The sequence below is a fragment of the Camarhynchus parvulus genome, chromosome 10, assembly GCF_901933205.1.
Source record: "Camarhynchus parvulus chromosome 10, STF_HiC, whole genome shotgun sequence".
In the NCBI taxonomy this organism is placed as follows: domain Eukaryota; kingdom Metazoa; phylum Chordata; class Aves; order Passeriformes; family Thraupidae; genus Camarhynchus; species Camarhynchus parvulus.
In genome coordinates, this window is record NC_044580.1 from 3,009,224 (window position 1) to 3,025,910 (window position 16,687).

At 51.0% G+C, this 16,687-nt stretch overlaps 1 protein-coding gene across 1 annotated transcript in view; it reads right to left on the reverse strand.

The window, feature by feature from the left end:
• HCN4 (hyperpolarization activated cyclic nucleotide gated potassium channel 4) overlaps positions 1-6,175 on the reverse strand; it is a 105,964-nt gene extending 99,789 nt beyond the window's left edge. Inside the window, exon 1 of the mRNA XM_030955113.1 lies at positions 5,202-6,175. Coding sequence (XP_030810973.1) covers positions 5,202-5,905 — 704 coding nt within the window. The 5' untranslated portion in view covers positions 5,906-6,175. The remainder of the gene's footprint in view (positions 1-5,201) is intronic.
• Positions 6,176-16,687: the final 10,512 nt, after the last annotated feature.

Below are 16,687 nucleotides of genomic sequence, written 5' to 3' on the forward strand. Positions count from 1 at the left end.
TGATCCACTGAGGTGCTGCCTTTACTGAGGCCTTTCTGTTTTCCAGCTCAGGCATGTGAATGTGTTTCCTACAAAAAGCTGGACTCCTACATGGACTGGCTGCTGTGGGATTATTTCTCCTCTGCCTCCTGACAGGTGAGCTGGGGCACAAAGCCTGCCTTGCCTGTGGGCATGGGGAGTATGGATGCAGGAGTTTCACTCCCTTAGCTCATGGCCACATGTGGAAGAGGTTTTACAGTGACTTCTGTGAGCCACTGAGAAGTTTGGTAAGAGGATCCATGCTTACCCCTGAAAGAGTTTCCTACCAAGGTCGTTGACATAGAAACCAAGAAAGAAAGAAGGATAAATAAGAAAAACCTGCAACTGCCTATTCCAATAAGCACTTTGTAACCAATGAGTAAAGTGTAAACTTAGGAGTTTTGTAAGAATGTATACAAAACATGCATGCTGTAATAAAATAAGGTTTGAAGCCTTCTGAAAATGGAGTGTGTTGCTTTTTACTGTGACTGTCTCAACTACAACAGTCACAGAGCCATGGTTCTTTTGCAGCCTGACTGCAAGTCCACTAAGACAACAGAGAACAATCCAGCAGAATCTGGATTATCCTCTGCATGATTCCTGTTGGGATCCCCTTGTTCTGCTCCAGCAAAGTGCCCTGGGAGTTGGCTGGGAAGTTCTCTGTAGCAAAGGCAGTGGGATCTGTCTCCAATGTGTGGAGTGCTGCCACCCCAGGGACACACCATCACCACAAAGAGGAGGAGAAAGGGAGCCAAGCCTAGCAGCTGCCCCCTCCAAACCTGGCCTGGTGGCACTGCTGTTGGAGTCCAGTGGCAGGCCCAGGTCCTGCCAGCAAAGCCACTGCTCCCTGCCCTTTCCCTGAGCCACAACCCCCAAGGGCTGCACACCCTGCCCCGTGCTGGGCACTTGGAGCAAAGGGCAAGTCATGGACTCAGCGTGTGGGTGTGGGCAGGAGAGGAGGGAGGGCAGCACAAGGAGCAGCACTTTGGGCAGGAGATGGACAAAAGGGAATTATTGCCTCAGAGCAGGGAGCAACCCACACCCAAGGGGGCTGCCAAAGTCAGTCAGCACTGCTGGACTCTCCACCAATTGTTTACCCTTCTAAAGCACAGGGAAAAGCTTCCCAGTGAGAACAGTGTGCACGGCCAGAGCAGTGCTCAGAGAGGCACTGGAAATTAGGTCTGCTCAGGAGAATGGGAAAGGTAAACACATCCCTCCATTTCTGCTCCATCCCACAGTGCTACTGGGTTCAGTTCTTAGGGCTATAATTAGTAAATCCCACTGATTCCCCCCGAGAAGGGAGGCTGAGGGACACTGCAGCACGAAGGGAAGCAGTGATTTTGTTCTTTCCCCTTATACCTCCCACCTGAGCACCTGGTTTTTGCTGCCACAGAAACCTCCCCAGGGTCCCAGCAGCCAGGGAGTGCTGGCAGAGGAAGCAAACCAAAGAAAGGATCTGTTTGCACACAAGTATTACAAGTAACGGAGAGCAGCGAAAAGAAGAATTCTAAAATCTGTAGTCGGGTCTGCTATCGAGCGGAATGTTTCCCATTGTTTTCAGAGAGACAGCAGCTTCTCTTCACTGTGAGGAAGTTAATAGATTACTGGGCAGTGAATTATGTGCAGTTCTATTTACATCCACTGCTGGGACTATTTTGGGCCCTCAGATAGTGTATCTGTTCTCAGGTCTTTCTAAAAGCAGCATGCTACACTTTTTTTGCAAGCAATTCTGGGCAGCAGCTCCAACCATATGCTTCAGTCAGCTACGAACTAGACAGATCATTGTTTGTTTGGAATTTTTTTATTAAACCAATTGTACTGGATCAATGCTTCCTCTAAGCAATAAAATACAATTCTGTCTACGCAGTGGAAGAGCTTTCAAAGTCACAGATAAATCTTGATCTAGGAAATACGGTGTGGCTCTGCACTGATGTGCAATCAACCACAGATGCAAATGAACTCCAGCTGCCAGCACACACATCTGCACCTCAGAATGGGAGCCAGGATTCTTAATTTTCATTAGAAATTGCTAAGACACCTTTTAAGTGCTTCTAGAACCAGCCCACTGCATTAGTCAGGAGTACTCAGGGGCACTGAGCTTGATTTTTATAAAGGTCATTTGATGTCTTTTCCCCTCACAATGGACTAAAAGCAGAGATCAACAGAGCCTGAATCTATATTAATTTGTTTTGCTCTTGGAGGGTCATAGATTTGCCACTGGAATTAGCCCTGTTAGATGCTAAAATGGTAATTTAATGAGACAATGATGAAAGCCTCTGTCCTATTCCAAATCAGGAACTCCTCTGGAAGCAGAAGGAGCAGCGACTCCGTGGAGTCGGGGAGCTGCACCAATGTCATTGCACAGCAGTGCCTCGGCCTGGAGTGTTCCATGCAAACTTCCCAGCTCCAGCTGCCCGGAGCCGGCAGTCACGAGGGCTGGAGCCCTGGAGATGCTCACAGAGGGAAGGCAGCTTCTCCAAAGGCACAGAAAGCCAGCTCGGGGTCTGAACCTTTCCTCGCCTGAAACTTGACCAGCAAACGCTGCTGCACAGCCTTGGTGCCAGCCAAGGGCAGGATAACGGAGCCTCCAGGATGCCGAGGCTCCGGCATCCGCAGCCCGCTGGAACACGGAGCAGGCAGGAATTGCACTGCGTAATTCCCCAAGCACACAACACCCTCCTTTGGGGCACAGATACAGCTCTTGCAAATATTTTGATAAGATCTGCTCTTTGGTGCAATCTGCTGCATTTCAGAGGTCAAAAAATGTTAGCCATATTCATGGCAGCTGTTTCCAAGAGATATGCTTTAGCAGAGGGCAAGAGGGAACACAAAGCCCAAAGAGAAGGTGGGAAGGCTCCCACCCTTCCCCTTCAAGGCAGCCATTGTCCACAGGTCACTTTCCATGGAAGCCCACGCCCTAAGCAGCATTCCTATCCAAACAGACCTGCTGCAGGTGACCTAGAAACGGGGGTGAACAAAGCTTCCCTGGAAATATCCTCCCTGAGCAGGCAGTGGTGCATCCAGCTCCTCCTGGCCTTGGCACATGGCTCCAGACACTCACCCCGCTGCCCCGGCCCAGGGGGACAGCAGGGACAGCCCGTGCTGCTGGGCTGGGCAGGGCTGGGCTGGGCTGCCACAGCAGCTCAGAAGGAGCCCAGCCCACCTGGAATATGCCCACAGGCACGGACAGCAGCTCCCTGTGCCTTCCCAGCTCCATCAGGGCAGGGGCTGCTATTAACACCAGGAGTCACCCGTGTACCCACGGAGCTCTGCACGCACAAACAGCTCCGTGCCAGCAGCTGGCTGGGGGAGCCAGGGCTTGCCAGCAGACTCCACTCCTTTGGGCAAGGCCCCATAGCCAAGTGCCTCAGGAAGGAAAAGTTACCTCATCATCTTACAGAATAAGCACTGGTTCTGTAGGAACCTTAAAATCCCAAACTCTTGGGACCATCTCACCTTGGGCAAGGTGGTTACCTCATCTGCTGCTGCTGAAGTTTGCCAGGCTGGTTCTGTGCTGAAAACAGGCACAGATGTGGAAGGGAACAAACCCACTACAGAGACAGAAGGACATGGAAGCTGAACACTGCTTTTGCCTAACTCCAGATCCAACGCAGAGACTAAACCCCAAATTTCCTGTGGGTGCGACACGCAGAGCACGCCTTGCTAGAATAACCCAAGAAAACAGAGCAGTTAAACTCCAGACTCATGGCAAACACTGCAAATATAGCCGAGAGTATGAAACTGGTTTTGTTCTTTTGAAAGCTGCTCATTCTCACATTTCAGTGTTTGGGAGCTATTACTTGGCCAGTCTCACTGGGAGGCAATTTTCTCCTGGTTCCAGTGTGGGATTGGGTAAGGCTGTGCTTGCAAGGACTCTGCATCATGCTGTAGCTGCTGGAAACCCTCCTAAGCTCAGTCAGCTGTGTGCTTGGGACACTTGAATGCACTGAATTTAAATGACAGTGCAGTCTTCCAACTCACAGAGCCTTCTAATAACATTTGTTAATCCAAGCAAATATCAAGGAATCTGGTCAGTGCCAGTGCTGAATCTCCTAAGCATGTGGGCTGCTTGCTAAATCCCTAATAGGTGGTGTCAGGAGGTTTCTGTCATTCCTGCCTTTGGGAGGCCAAATCCACCCTGAAACTCCTTCCTGCAATTATCACTAAGTGTATTTGTGGGAATCATGCATGGTTCCTTGCAGAGTGCACACATTCAATAAAATCACACCGTGTGACAAAGGTGTGTTTGAATAAGATTCTTCTCCTGTGCGCTTTTAAATGTGAGATGTAAGCCCGTTGTAATTAAAGTTGAGGCAATAAACCTTAGCCATTGATTGCACTCAGTAATTAATTATTGATTGCAGTGCTTTACATACATATTGCAGAGGACAGTTCACCTGTGCAGCAGACAGTACTTTGCTCAGAAATACCCAAACACAGCCCCTCCATGCAGAACTATACAGGACTTCACCAAAACTGGCTCTAGGATTTCCAAGTTCATTTCCTCATTAACCTCCACAGAAATGTTGGTGTGGAGCGAGAGCAAGCATTACTTTGGCAAAGTCAGTGTTAACTATCCCCGATCCAAACTAATTTTGCAAATGAGGATGCACAGATGCAAAAGGGGCTCTTCCTCCGTGAAGAACCTTGTTAATGAACCTGCCATCCCCTGCACATCCCAAATCCTGAAAAGCCATGCTGCAGTAAGACACCTACACAACAGCAACAGTAGCAACATTCCTGCCTAACTCTTGGGAAGGAGCAGGGAGAGGACTTGGAGGTGTGAAAATGGGAAGCATCAATCAGGCAGAGCATCCATGGAGATGCAGGACTAGTTAAGATCAGAGATCTAAAGTTGTGCATCAGGTGGGAACAGTTTTTCCCATTCACAACGAACTTAAAAGAGCCTTTCCATCATAAAAACCCAAAGACAACTGGTTTAAAAACAATTTAAAATTACTAATAGTCTGGGGACACTAAAATTAAGGTGAAATGTAAAGGAAATCTGCAGCTTGTTTGAGTGGAGCAGATCTTGGCTGTGTCCTCCAGCTGCTCTGGCTAGGAAATGACCCAGGAAAGTTCTGCTGGGGTGGGTGCCCTGTGCAGGAGGTGCCGAGGGAAGGGGCTGGCCAGCTGTTTTGGAGCGGGCCGGGAAAGGGGGGGTTGGAAAGGGGGGGATGTACCTGAAGTCGCTGTAGGGATGGATGATCCAGAACCCGGCAGACTTAACTCTTTCCTGCTCCCTCTCCACGGCCTTCTGGCTGCCAAACATCCTCAAGGAGAATTTGTTGACCCCCGGCTGGAGCATGGCCCCGAACTGCCTCTGCATGAAACCGGCCTGGCCGAGCCTCTGCTCCTCATCTGGGGTGATCTGGTCGCACCCTCCACCTCCCTCCACTTTGATGGAGCTCGAGGAGCAGGTCCGGGGGGGCGGCTGCTGGGGCTCCGGGGGGGAGGCGGGCGGTGGGGGCCCAGGCAGCCCCTGCTCCAGCTCCCCGCTGCCGGGGGGGCTCTTGTCCTCCCCGGGAGAGGCCGGCTCCCCCTCGCCGCCGATGAGCCGCTTCTCCTCGGCCGCGTCGTGGAGGTGCCTGCTGGTGAGCGAGGACAGGCTCCCTTTGAAGCGGCGGCAGTCCCCGTTGGTGCTGGTCTTGGCGCCCTTGCCGCCGGCCTCCGTCTCCAGCAGGCCGGGGTCTCCCCCTCGGCCGGGGTCCCCCCCGAGGGCCCGGGTGCTCCCAGCAGAGGGCGAAGGCAGTGGCTTGAGCCTGATGCTTTTCCTGCGGGTGTCCTTGTCGCTGTCATCTTCCTCGTCCATGATCGACGCCTTGGGTCCGATCTGCTGGGGCAGGCTGTAGAGCCTCTTGCGCATGGAGGGGGGCAGCTTGTCCATGGCCGCTGCTGCTGCTGCTGCTGCTCGGGGACAGGGAGAGACCCCCCCGCTCTGCCCAGCGAGGGGAACCGGCACTGCCCCCAGGCCCCTGCCCCCGGCTCACGGGGCACGGGGGACCAGGGACTGGCGTGTCATCTCCTTACCAGGCTGTGGCATCCACAGGCTCTGCATCAAAACACAGGCTCTGCATCCAGAAGGGAAGGGAATGAGAGAAAAAAAAAAAAAAAAAAAAAAAAAAAAAAAAAAAATAAAAAGAGGGAAGGCAAAAAGCTCCCCCTTCTCCTCCGTTGTCCCGATTTGGCTACTTGCTGCTTGTCTCCCCTTGGTGAGTGTTACTGCAATCCCTGTCTGCTCAGATGCTGAGCACTGGGCAAGTAGTCTAGAGGAGAGCCACACACTTCTGGCTGGAAGGCGAGGGAGGGCGGCAGCAGCCGCTTTGCCATGTTGGCTTCGAGATGCAAATGTGCCGTGGCTCCCGGCGGGCAGACATCACCCGGAAAGCGAAGCTCAAGCCTCAAACTCCTCAACCTGCCGGCCAATAACACAATGAACTGCAACCTGCAGCGGCCACTGCTTGCTTACATCACTGTCATCACTTATTCCTCATGCAGCCCCTGCTCCTGGGAATATTCATGAAGCGATCCCATTCTATTGGGTTGCCATAGGAGCGACTACAGCGCACAGGCTCTGCCTACCTGAGACAGCACCCGGGCTTCTTAAAGGGGCAACGCCCGGCAACCGCGGGGCTCCGCCGCTGCCGCCGCCGCCGCCGCGGGCACCGCGCCCCGGGCGCTGCGGGCACCGGGCAGCGCCGGGCCCCGGGCACGCCCCGCTAGCGGCCACGGCCACCGAGCTGCCGCCAGCTTATCAACAGCAGCATCGTAAACATGACAAAGTAAATAAAGAGGAGCGAGAATATTCCTTTTTCTCTCGGATGCGGGCGCTCCCCGCTCCGCTCCGCCCGGAGGTGTGGCTGCTGAGGGCAGGTTTGCTTGTGAAGGCACGGGGGGTGTTGTGGGAGGGGGCGAACCCAAATCTAAAGGAAAACCAGCGGTTCACCTTGAAAATCTCACTTGCATGCAAAGCAGGGGCTCGGGAGTGCCTGTGCTCCCTAGCAGAAGTTTGCCTGCCGGGAACACGCTGCCTTATCTCCGTCCGCAGCGTGCCGGAGGTTTGGAAGGAACCTCCTTCCCTGGCTGAGCGGTTGGATGTGGAGAAGTCATGCAAAACCCAGTCAATAAAAGGCAGCTGCATCTGGGCGAGCTCCGGCGCCGGCCTGCGGGAGGCTGGGCTGGCGCTGCGGGCTGCGGGGGCTCTCCCGCGGCGGGGGAACCCCACGGCCCGGCGGGCTCCTGAGTCAGCACTGCCCGCCCAGGCTGCTCGGGGACGCGGCTCCGCCTGGGAACGCTGCTCCCCTCGCTGCTGCCCACCGGGCGCCTCCCGCAACTGAGGCAAAAGCAGCGGGGAAAACGGCTACAATTAAGCATTTCCTTTTGATGTTGGAGAGGGTTTTTCTGAGAGAAAAAGAGGGAAGGAGGTGGCAATCAGCCCTGCCTGTGCTTCTTTGGGAATGGCTGCTTATTCTGTTTAAAAAGCTCCTAGGTTGATAAAGTGGTTGAAATAGTGCTGAGCCTGTGAAACCACTGGAGTAAAATTAAGAATCTGTTTGGCCATATGAGAGATTTTGGTATGTATTTTTGCAGAGGTTCAGCATCTGAGGCTTTCTAGAATGTCTGTTGTTTCAGACATTGCAAACCCTACCTGCTAGGAGAAGGAAACCACGTGAACTGCGCAGGCAGGGAGGCTGAGCACAGCAAGGAATGCCCACGGCAGGCAGGGAGGAAATCCCCACCTCACCTCTGTGCTTCTGCTTTGGGAGCAAATATTCCCCTTTTCCCTTGCAGGAGCCACTGGCCAGAGGTGACCGTGGTGAGTTATCCCTCACAGACTGATGTTCCTGCAGCTCCAGGGTAGGAAATGCTGCTCAGCAGTGACTCCACCAAGCACACACACAGCACATGCTTCCTCATCTTTGTTTGCCTCTCCCGAATCCTCTCTCCCATGTGTGTTACCTGCTCCTCTTCTACACCCACCTCCTGGCACAGCCAGACTGCCTGTGACTCATTCCAAATACTCCACAGTGCAAATATCATTTAATATTCTTATTTTCATCACAATTTCTAATAGCATGAGCTTTTATGGGGAAATAAATTTTATTTTTCCAATACTCCTGAATATTAGATAATGTGAACTCAGCCAGGGAGAGCATTAAAGGTCTTTTCCCTGTTTTTCTTCCCTCCTGCAGGCACTAGGGATGCTGAGGTGTAAGCACTTCTGTGCCTCAGCTGCAATCAACTGCCTTCCAAAAGGATGTGTTTTGATTAATGAGGTGCACCAACATCTGAAACTGATGCAGCTTCTTAAGCGTAGTCCCTCGTGTTCCAGGGAATGACAGAGCAGGAAAGGACGTGCCCAAGGAACCAAGCTGTTTGTCCTCTCTCTGCTAGAGGTGCTCTGCCTGGCATCTGAAAATGCCACTGTCCCCTGGCCTGGCTGGCATGGTTGTGCCTGGTTTGGTGACAGGATCAGGCTGTGCCCGGTTTGGTGACGGGGTCAGGCTGTGCCTGATTTGGTTTGGTGACAGGATCAGGCTGTGCCCGGTTTGGTGACAGGATCAGGCTGTGCCTGGTTTGGTGATGGAGTCAGGTTGTGCCCGGTTTGGTGACGGGGTCAGGCTGTGCCTGGTTTGGTGACGGGGTCAGGCTGTGCCTGGTTTGGTGACCTGTCGGTGTACATCAGTGTCGGTTTGGTGATGGGGTCAGGCTGTGCCTGATTTGGTGACAGGGTCAGGCTGTGCCTGGATCAGGCTGTGCCCGGTTTGGTGGCAGGATCAGGCTGTGCCTGGTTTGGTGACAGGATCAGGCTGTGCCTGGTTTGGTGATGGGGTCAGGTTGTGCCCGGTTTGGTGACAGGATCAGGCTGTGCCTGGTTTGGTGACAGGATCAGGCTGTGCCTGGTTTGGTGATGGGGTCAGGTTGTGCCTGGTTTGGTGACGGGGTCAGGCTGTGCCTGGTTTGGTGACGGGGTCAGGTTGTGCCCGGTTTGGTGACGGGGTCAGGCTGTGCCCGGATGCCTTTGGTGACGGGGTCAGGCTGTGCCCGGTTTGGTGATGGGGTCAGGCTGTGCCTGGTTTGGTGATGGGATCAGGCTGTGCCCGGTTTGGTGACAGGATCAGGCTGTGCCCGGTTTGGTGACAGGATCAGGCTGTGCCTGGTTTGGTGATGGGGTCAGGCTGTGCCCGGTTTGGTGACAGGATCAGGCTGTGCCTGGTTTGGTGACGGGGTCAGGTTCTCTCCCAGCCCCGAGGCAGGGGGAGAACACCACAGGGCAGCCAGCAGCAGAACTCTGCTCCATGCCTTGCGCAGGAGGACAGAAGTGATGGGGAGCAGAGGCTGAGCCGGGCTGTGGGCACACACTGCACCATTCCAGAGGGATGGAGAGGTCCCTGTGCCCGGGAGCCTGGCACTGCCCAGCCCTCAGTGGCCAGTTTGGACATTACAGGTGGAATTCCTCACCTACAGACCACAGCTACCTCTACACCTCTCTGTGAAAAAGATGAATCTAAGGAAGCTCTGTGAGTTCATGGAATCATCCAAAGTGCTAAATCCAGAAGGTGCCTCCTTGTGCACATCTGTCTCCAAGTGTGCGTTCCTAAAAACTTCTGAAAACTTGGCTCCAGCAGTGCCAGGTAGCCAAACTCAGAGGAATTTCTCGACTCTTTAAAATGTAGTGACAATTTTGTGTTGAGAGAACTTCAAAGTAATGGTATTTTACTTGAGAGCCTTCCAAGAACTAAGTGTAGAGGATGGGAATTATCCTTGTCTAATGGTATGAAACCACTATCAGAGATGGAATTTATTGCCAGCATTGTGGCAGTGCTTTCCAGGGCAGCAAATGCACCTTTAGAAGCAGATTTTTAGAATATTTCACTGTCTTGAGTATCACTGGCTGCACAGTGCATTCAAAGGGGGGATGGAGAAGTCACCTGTCATGAAAAGGCAGAACTAGTTTTGAGGGAAATTATCTCTGTTTTAGCAATATTTGTCAATACTGTTCCAAGGGCCTTGGCATAGATACAAAGGGAATGGATTGAGTAGGGAGAATGCAGGTGAAGCAGCCAATGATGCATTTGTTTCTTGAGGAATTTTGCCAGCTCATATTTATATATATGTATATATATATATTTATATATATATATATATATATATATATATGGTATTTTGATAAAAGTCCAGTGCTACACTGCAAATGTGAAAAATCCCATTCCAAATGAGCTCAGGACTACAGAGGAATAGTCTGACAGCCATGAGAACTGATATCCTGTGGCTCAGGGTACAGAAACAGCAGTGCAAGCTGGTCTTTTAGGCCGACCTTGGCTTGGCTGAGAGTTCCCATCATCACCCTTGAGCCTCTGGATTCTCAGGAGTCACTGAACATGTGGCAGGGCTTGGAAGAATGGAGCAAGTCCTTTCAAAGCTGCTTATTGTTCCTAGCAGGCAGCAGGTAACTCATAATTGGCATTTGAAACTCATGAAATATTCAACACTACAAAGCAGGGAAATTCTGCCTCGGAGTTTTGGTGGGAGAGGCTGCACTCTGCAGCTCCCTGATAGCTCAGAGATAATGAAGGAATAATCGTGATAAATACACAAATCCTCACTCACCCTTGGCACTATTCATTACCCAGGTGTGCTGTCACACTGCACTCATTGAAATGCAGCCTGGGCTTTGCTCCTGCTCTCTGTTCCTTAGAGGAGCTGCAGAGTGGGGATTGCAACATACAGCCCAGGCTGATTGAAGGCCCAGAGGGCACCAGGCTGGATAAAGGAACCATGTCCTCTCGTTAAGGATAAAGGATACCTGGATATCCTTCTGATGTGGTCAGATATCCTTAAGGGTAGCCTGGATAAAGGCTGCACTGCCAAGGAGCAATGGGAAGGGAGATCCATGCCTGGATGCTGGGATCTGGGCAGGGGGACGGACAGGGAGAGCCCCAGAGCTGCTGTCAGGAGGGAAGGAAGGGCTGCAGTGGGTTTTTGAGGCAGAACTGCTCAGAGTCCATCAGTGGGAGCACAGAGACACTGACCAGATCCCCAGGGAGCAGCCTGCCATAGGAGCTGATACACAGCAGGATGGAAACGCTGCTCCCAGGAAGCGCCTGGAAAGCAATATTAACTGCAGCTCCCAGGGGGAAATAAATCCACAGCAGCCTGCTCTCCTCACCCTTGGAACCAAGATCAAAATGCGAGTACTTGTCACGGGTGTGAGGGGGTTGCTGGGAATGTGCTGACAACCCGACTGCAAAAAGGACATTATCCAAAAATTCAGCCACGTTGGTGGCTATGGAAAGAATTCCCAGACTCTGCAGCAAATAACCCCTTGAAATTTCCAGGATTTTCTGCAGAAGATGGTAATCCTCACTGGAGCAAGCAGCTGAAAATCCCAGCTAGGAACAGAGTGATTAGCATGAGCATCTTGCCACCTGACCTTTAATACTCCCCTTGGAGAATAGGAACCTTCCAAAATAGGAAGAAATAGGAAAACAGAGACAGGTAACCGTGGATGGAGCTGCAAAGAAGAGAAATGACAGAGCTCAGAGGAGCTGCTGAGATGAGAGCAGCTGCATGATTTAGTAACAATTAGCTTACAAAGTTTCTGTGTAAACTCCACCAATGAATTCCCCAATATTCAGAGCGCTTATATTGAGCGCATATCTTGGACTTCAACAAAATTTGCCTTCCAGATATACATTCCATCAAATTTCCATTTTAAAACTGAGCACTAGCTTGTTTTTCTCCCCTGATCTGGAGTTATTCAGGAGAGATTTGCTCCAACTGGATCAGCTCAGTGCTTGTCAAACAAGTCCTTCTCAAAATAGAGCCTTCCAGCAGTGTTTAATGAGCTGCAGCCTCCAGACAAGGATGGGTCCCTCTCTGGAGCCTGTCCTGCTGCTGGATCTCCTGTTACAGGCCCTGGATGATCAGGCAGTGCTGGATTGGATGGCAAATGTGCCACTGCTCCCTCACAGTCACGGCAGCTCCAGCTTTGGCAAGTCCAGACTCTGCTCTTGGTGAGCTGCATTGGGTCTGGGCTCACTTTAAACCTTTCTTTTTCTCCGAAGAGGTTAATCAAACTCAACAGCACATTTCCAATCAAAAGTTTTACAGCCTGTCAGGCATTTGTACAGCTGTGTTTTAGGAACTCATAATCCTCAGGGGATGTACCTTAGCATTGCCTCCCTCCCTCCATTGGCTGAGGACAGGCAGAAGATTGAAAAATTGGAAATAAGAGAGTAATTAGAAACAAGATGCTCTGCAAGCAAAATGCCCATAAAAGAAATTCCTTGTGAGTGGAGTCTCCCATGCCCAATGTGCAGGATTCAACACCAAACTTCTCCCCATAATTCACAGCACATGGATCCTCCAGTGTCTGCTCAGTTATTGATGCTGGTGCCATGAGCAGCAGCTTGGAGCAGAAGATTCTCAGAGATCCCTTCCAACTTCAATTACTCTCTAATTCTATAATGCTGTGACTCAGGAGGAATCCTCTCTTTACTCCAGCCACCTACTTCCAGAACTATGTAGGAAGGTACTCACTTTGAGGCAAAATCCCCCTGTCATATTAGTTTTGAATGATCAAACAGGTTGAAATATTAGTAGGAGGGAACTGACACAATGCTGGATACAGGGCATGACTCTGCAAGGTTCACTTCTTCAGGCAGGCAGCAAGAAGTCAGGATTTGGGAGGACAACCTCAAGGTATTTCCATTCTGACTCAATATCCCTGGATTTGTAAAAACAGCCAAACTGCCAAGCCAACCTTGGTCAGCACATCTGAAGTAGAAGAGCTTCCAGCAGATGCCTGTTGATCATTGCCCCTCCCATGTACCCCTGCCATGGTGCCACAGAGGGAATTTCAGGAGCTATCCCATGCACACACCCCTGCCATGGTGCCACAGAGGGATTTTCAAGAGTTATCCCTCCCAGGTACCCCTGCCATGGTGCCACAGAGGGAATTTCAGGAGCTATCCCATGCACACACCCCTGCCATGGTGCCACAGAAAGATTTTCAGGAATTATCCTTCCCACTCTGTAACTTCACTGGAGTAGAGCTTCACTGCCATTAAAACACAGCCAAGGGACACAGAGTAATTTTTTTTCTGCCTGCATTTTGTTCTCACTGGCACAAGCACATCCTCTACAAACAGGCTGGGGCAGCCTGAGTCCTCCAGCCATCCCCATCCTCCTGCAGGGAAAGGAGGATTTGTGCCACCGCCGTGTGTGTGGCTCAGCAGCAGCGTCAGCAGAGCCCAGCACCTCAGGAGCCAGGAGATATGGACAGGAAAGGCAAAAGGCTTCGCTTGATAAGGCTGCAAATAATACTGAGATTAAAATAAAGCTCTGTCTGGGCTTTGCTGTAGAAGCCACCCTTGGGTGGCACTGCCCACTCAGCACCAGAGAGGTCTTGTGGTTATCCTAAATCCAAGGTTATTCCCTGCAGTTTGCTCCTGCCTGTGTCTCCACATGCACATTTGTGCTTGTGCTGATCAAGCTTTAACTTCAATTCTGGATCAAGAATCTCCCATCTGTGTGTCATTTGTTGCTGTTGCTTAATTTTAGGTGTTACAGAAAATCCTGCTGATGTCAAAATCCAGCAGAGAACAGAATATGGCAGCAGAGGAAACAAGCTCATGGGCTCCAAATGCCAGCTGAGAGCTGCTTCATTTCTGCTTGTTTAGCTTCAGAGAAAGCTGTGGTGAGAGGAACTGAGCAGGGAGAAGACACAGAAGGGGGATCCATAGCAGAAGAGGAGGCAGAGCTCCATGAGAACATGGGAAGAGGGCAGGGGGAGAATTGTCTGCACTGCATGATGAAGTTGTGCTGCAATGCCACCATTAAGGACAAGCTGAACTTCCATTAGAAGCTGCTTTGTGGCCATTCTTCATCTCAGCTATCTAAGCTGACATTCTGAACACCATATCTTCACCAAAAAGGGAATTTCCTTCTTTTGAAAGATAAAGCAAAACCTGCTGGCTTTGTAAACAAGAAGGTTGTATGTGAAGAAAAGGAAAAAAAAAAAAAGAGAACATGTGGTTTTCTCTTTTTTTAAAATGGTAGTTTAGGAGGCAATGAATTACTCGAGTGGTTAATAATAAAATTAGATTAGGACTCCTTAATAAAGGAAAGTGCTGCTGCTGTTCACTTGACAAAGGTGAAACACCCAGCAAAGCCAGGAGGGGGGAGGCAGAAGGTTCATTCCCTGTTTCCTTACCTGTGCCTGCCCTTCCTGGATGCCCCTCACCTTGTGCCCATCAGTTCTATCCTGCAGGCACCTCCCTGGCTCTCAGGCCAAGGACAAACTAAGGTTTGCTCCTCCCAGTGCCATCCTGGTTAAACAGTGCCAAATTCTGGGATGCTCCTGCAGCAGAGAGAGGAAAGCAGAGTGCCCAGCCCTGTCCCCCTGCTGCTCCCAGAGCCCACCCAGGGACTCCCCACGCCTTGATTTTCACAGCCTGCGCTTTCATTGGTTTTCAACACTCTGCTGACCTTTGTGTGAGGGTTTAAACAAAGCTCTGCAGACCCTTGAGGCTGCTGCCTTGATAGTATCAGTTCATCACTGCAATAAATTTGCCTGGGTGGATGGCGGCCTTGTGTGTGTTTTTGTGCAGGGGGAGGGATCCCTCACCCGGCTCCTCTGTGCATACTGAAGCTTTTTTTGGTGGAATCAATGAGAAACTGCATCTGTCACTGCTCAGTGCTGCTGGGCCAGGGGCAGGACAACACCCAGCAGCTCTAGATGGTTCTTCCTGGGCTGTCTTCAGGCAAGGCTTTGTCCCATGTGAATTGCAGAGACATTCCTGGAGCAGGACAGAAGCCAGGCCTTCCTGATTTTCCCCCAAACCATTAGCTGACAGAATCCAATTCCCTCCTGTGCTCTCCCTACTGCCTGATGGTGTCTTCAATCTTCTGTTCAATGGAGCAGCTTCACCAAGATGCTTCCTGTGGGACACCAGGCAAACAGGGAAGGGGCATTTGCTTCACCAGCTGCAATTCAGGAGAATGAAAATGCTTCTGGTTTTTTTGGGGGGATGTTTTAGTAAAAAAGCCTGAATCTTTGTGGCAGAGTTCTGGATGGTGTGAGAGCACACACAGCCCCACGTGTGGCTGATCTGTGGTGGGATGATGAAGAGCAGCCATTTGTGGTTACCTGATTTTGGCAGCATTTCCCTCATGACTCAGCTGCTCCCTGCTGGGCACACAGGCTGGCATGTCCCCAGAGAGCCACCAGTGCACTGAGAGGGCCAGTGTCCCACCCTGGCTGCCCCCAGGACCCACACTCTGCACTTCCACCCTTCTCTGGGCTGGGTAAAACCTTGCCCAAGGTGGCACAGGCCGTGTGCCCACACAGTTCGCCAGGTTAGCTGCGCTCCCACAGTGTCTGGCACAAAACATGGATTTCTGCTGGCTCTGTTCACATCCACAGATCCAGAAAGCAGCTGAGAAAAGCCCGCCCAGGCACTGCCACCATCTCCTCCTGCTCCCACAGACAGGGGTCAGGCTGAGGAGCGCTGTGGAGTGGGGACATCCCAGGGCACACTCCAGCCCGGAGGAAGCACTTCAGGTTGAACAATAACAAAGCCACTGCTGTCCCCCTTCACAGAAACTTCGTGTCACAGCAGACACTTGACAAGCTGTGATCAAAGTCTGTTCCAGGAATAATTGTGTGCGTTATTAGCCACTTCTGGACTTGTTAATTCTTTGTTTTTCACCTTTCTGCAAAACCTTGCACAAATCCTCATTTCAGCGAAGCAACAAAACTTCCACTTCCTTGGATTTGCAGGCTTCACTTAACAGGATTAGGTGTCAGGATTTCTTTGGAAAGTGCGGTGATGGAAACACCTCCTTCATGAGTAATGGGGGCAAAGCTCACAATTGTGTTGTTGCTGCTATAAATTCAGACTTCTCAGGAGGGGAAAGGGTTCAGAGCAGGTGTTTGTCCTTTCAGTACGAGGGAATGCTTAACTTTTCCTGGCAGGGACAAGACTGCAGTGGGATCCAGAGAAAGATCCTGCCCTTCCCCTTGGCTGGAAGGGTTTCCAGGTGCAGAAGACCCTCACAAAGGTGATTAAACTCCACTCAGGATTTGTGGGAGTACCAAATTCAAGCTGAAGATCCTGTTCAGCGGGAAAGAACTGGAAGACAGATTTAATAGAAAAGATCCTGGCAGTGTAATCTTTTCTGGTTAAGCAAAAGGAAGTGTAAGTAATTATTTGATAATCATCTGTAAGTACCCACATGGAGAGGTGGAGACCTGAACACGGAGGACTCCTCACACCAGCAGATGGAGTTGCAAAAGAGATGCTGCCTGTGAGCTCCACGCCTCCAGGCCAGAATTCAGTTAATAATTTTTCACGTTGAGGGCAACTAACCTCTAGATTGACACGATGAAGTTCTCGTAGATTCTCTGTCACAGGAAATTTTAAGCAGAAGATTAGATTTTTTTTTTCATAAAAGGTCTGCCTTAGCTCAATCTCAGATGCTAGATTTGAATCTGCAATCAATTTGGGTTTGTCCCAGCTCATGTCGCAAAGAAAGCCAGAGTAAATGTTAATAATGTTCTTTTCTATATTAAATCCTGGAAAACAGAAAGGCAAATGAACAGGAATAGTGACTAGAATGCTCACACCCTCTTCTGAGTCACTTGTGAATATGCTCTACTGCT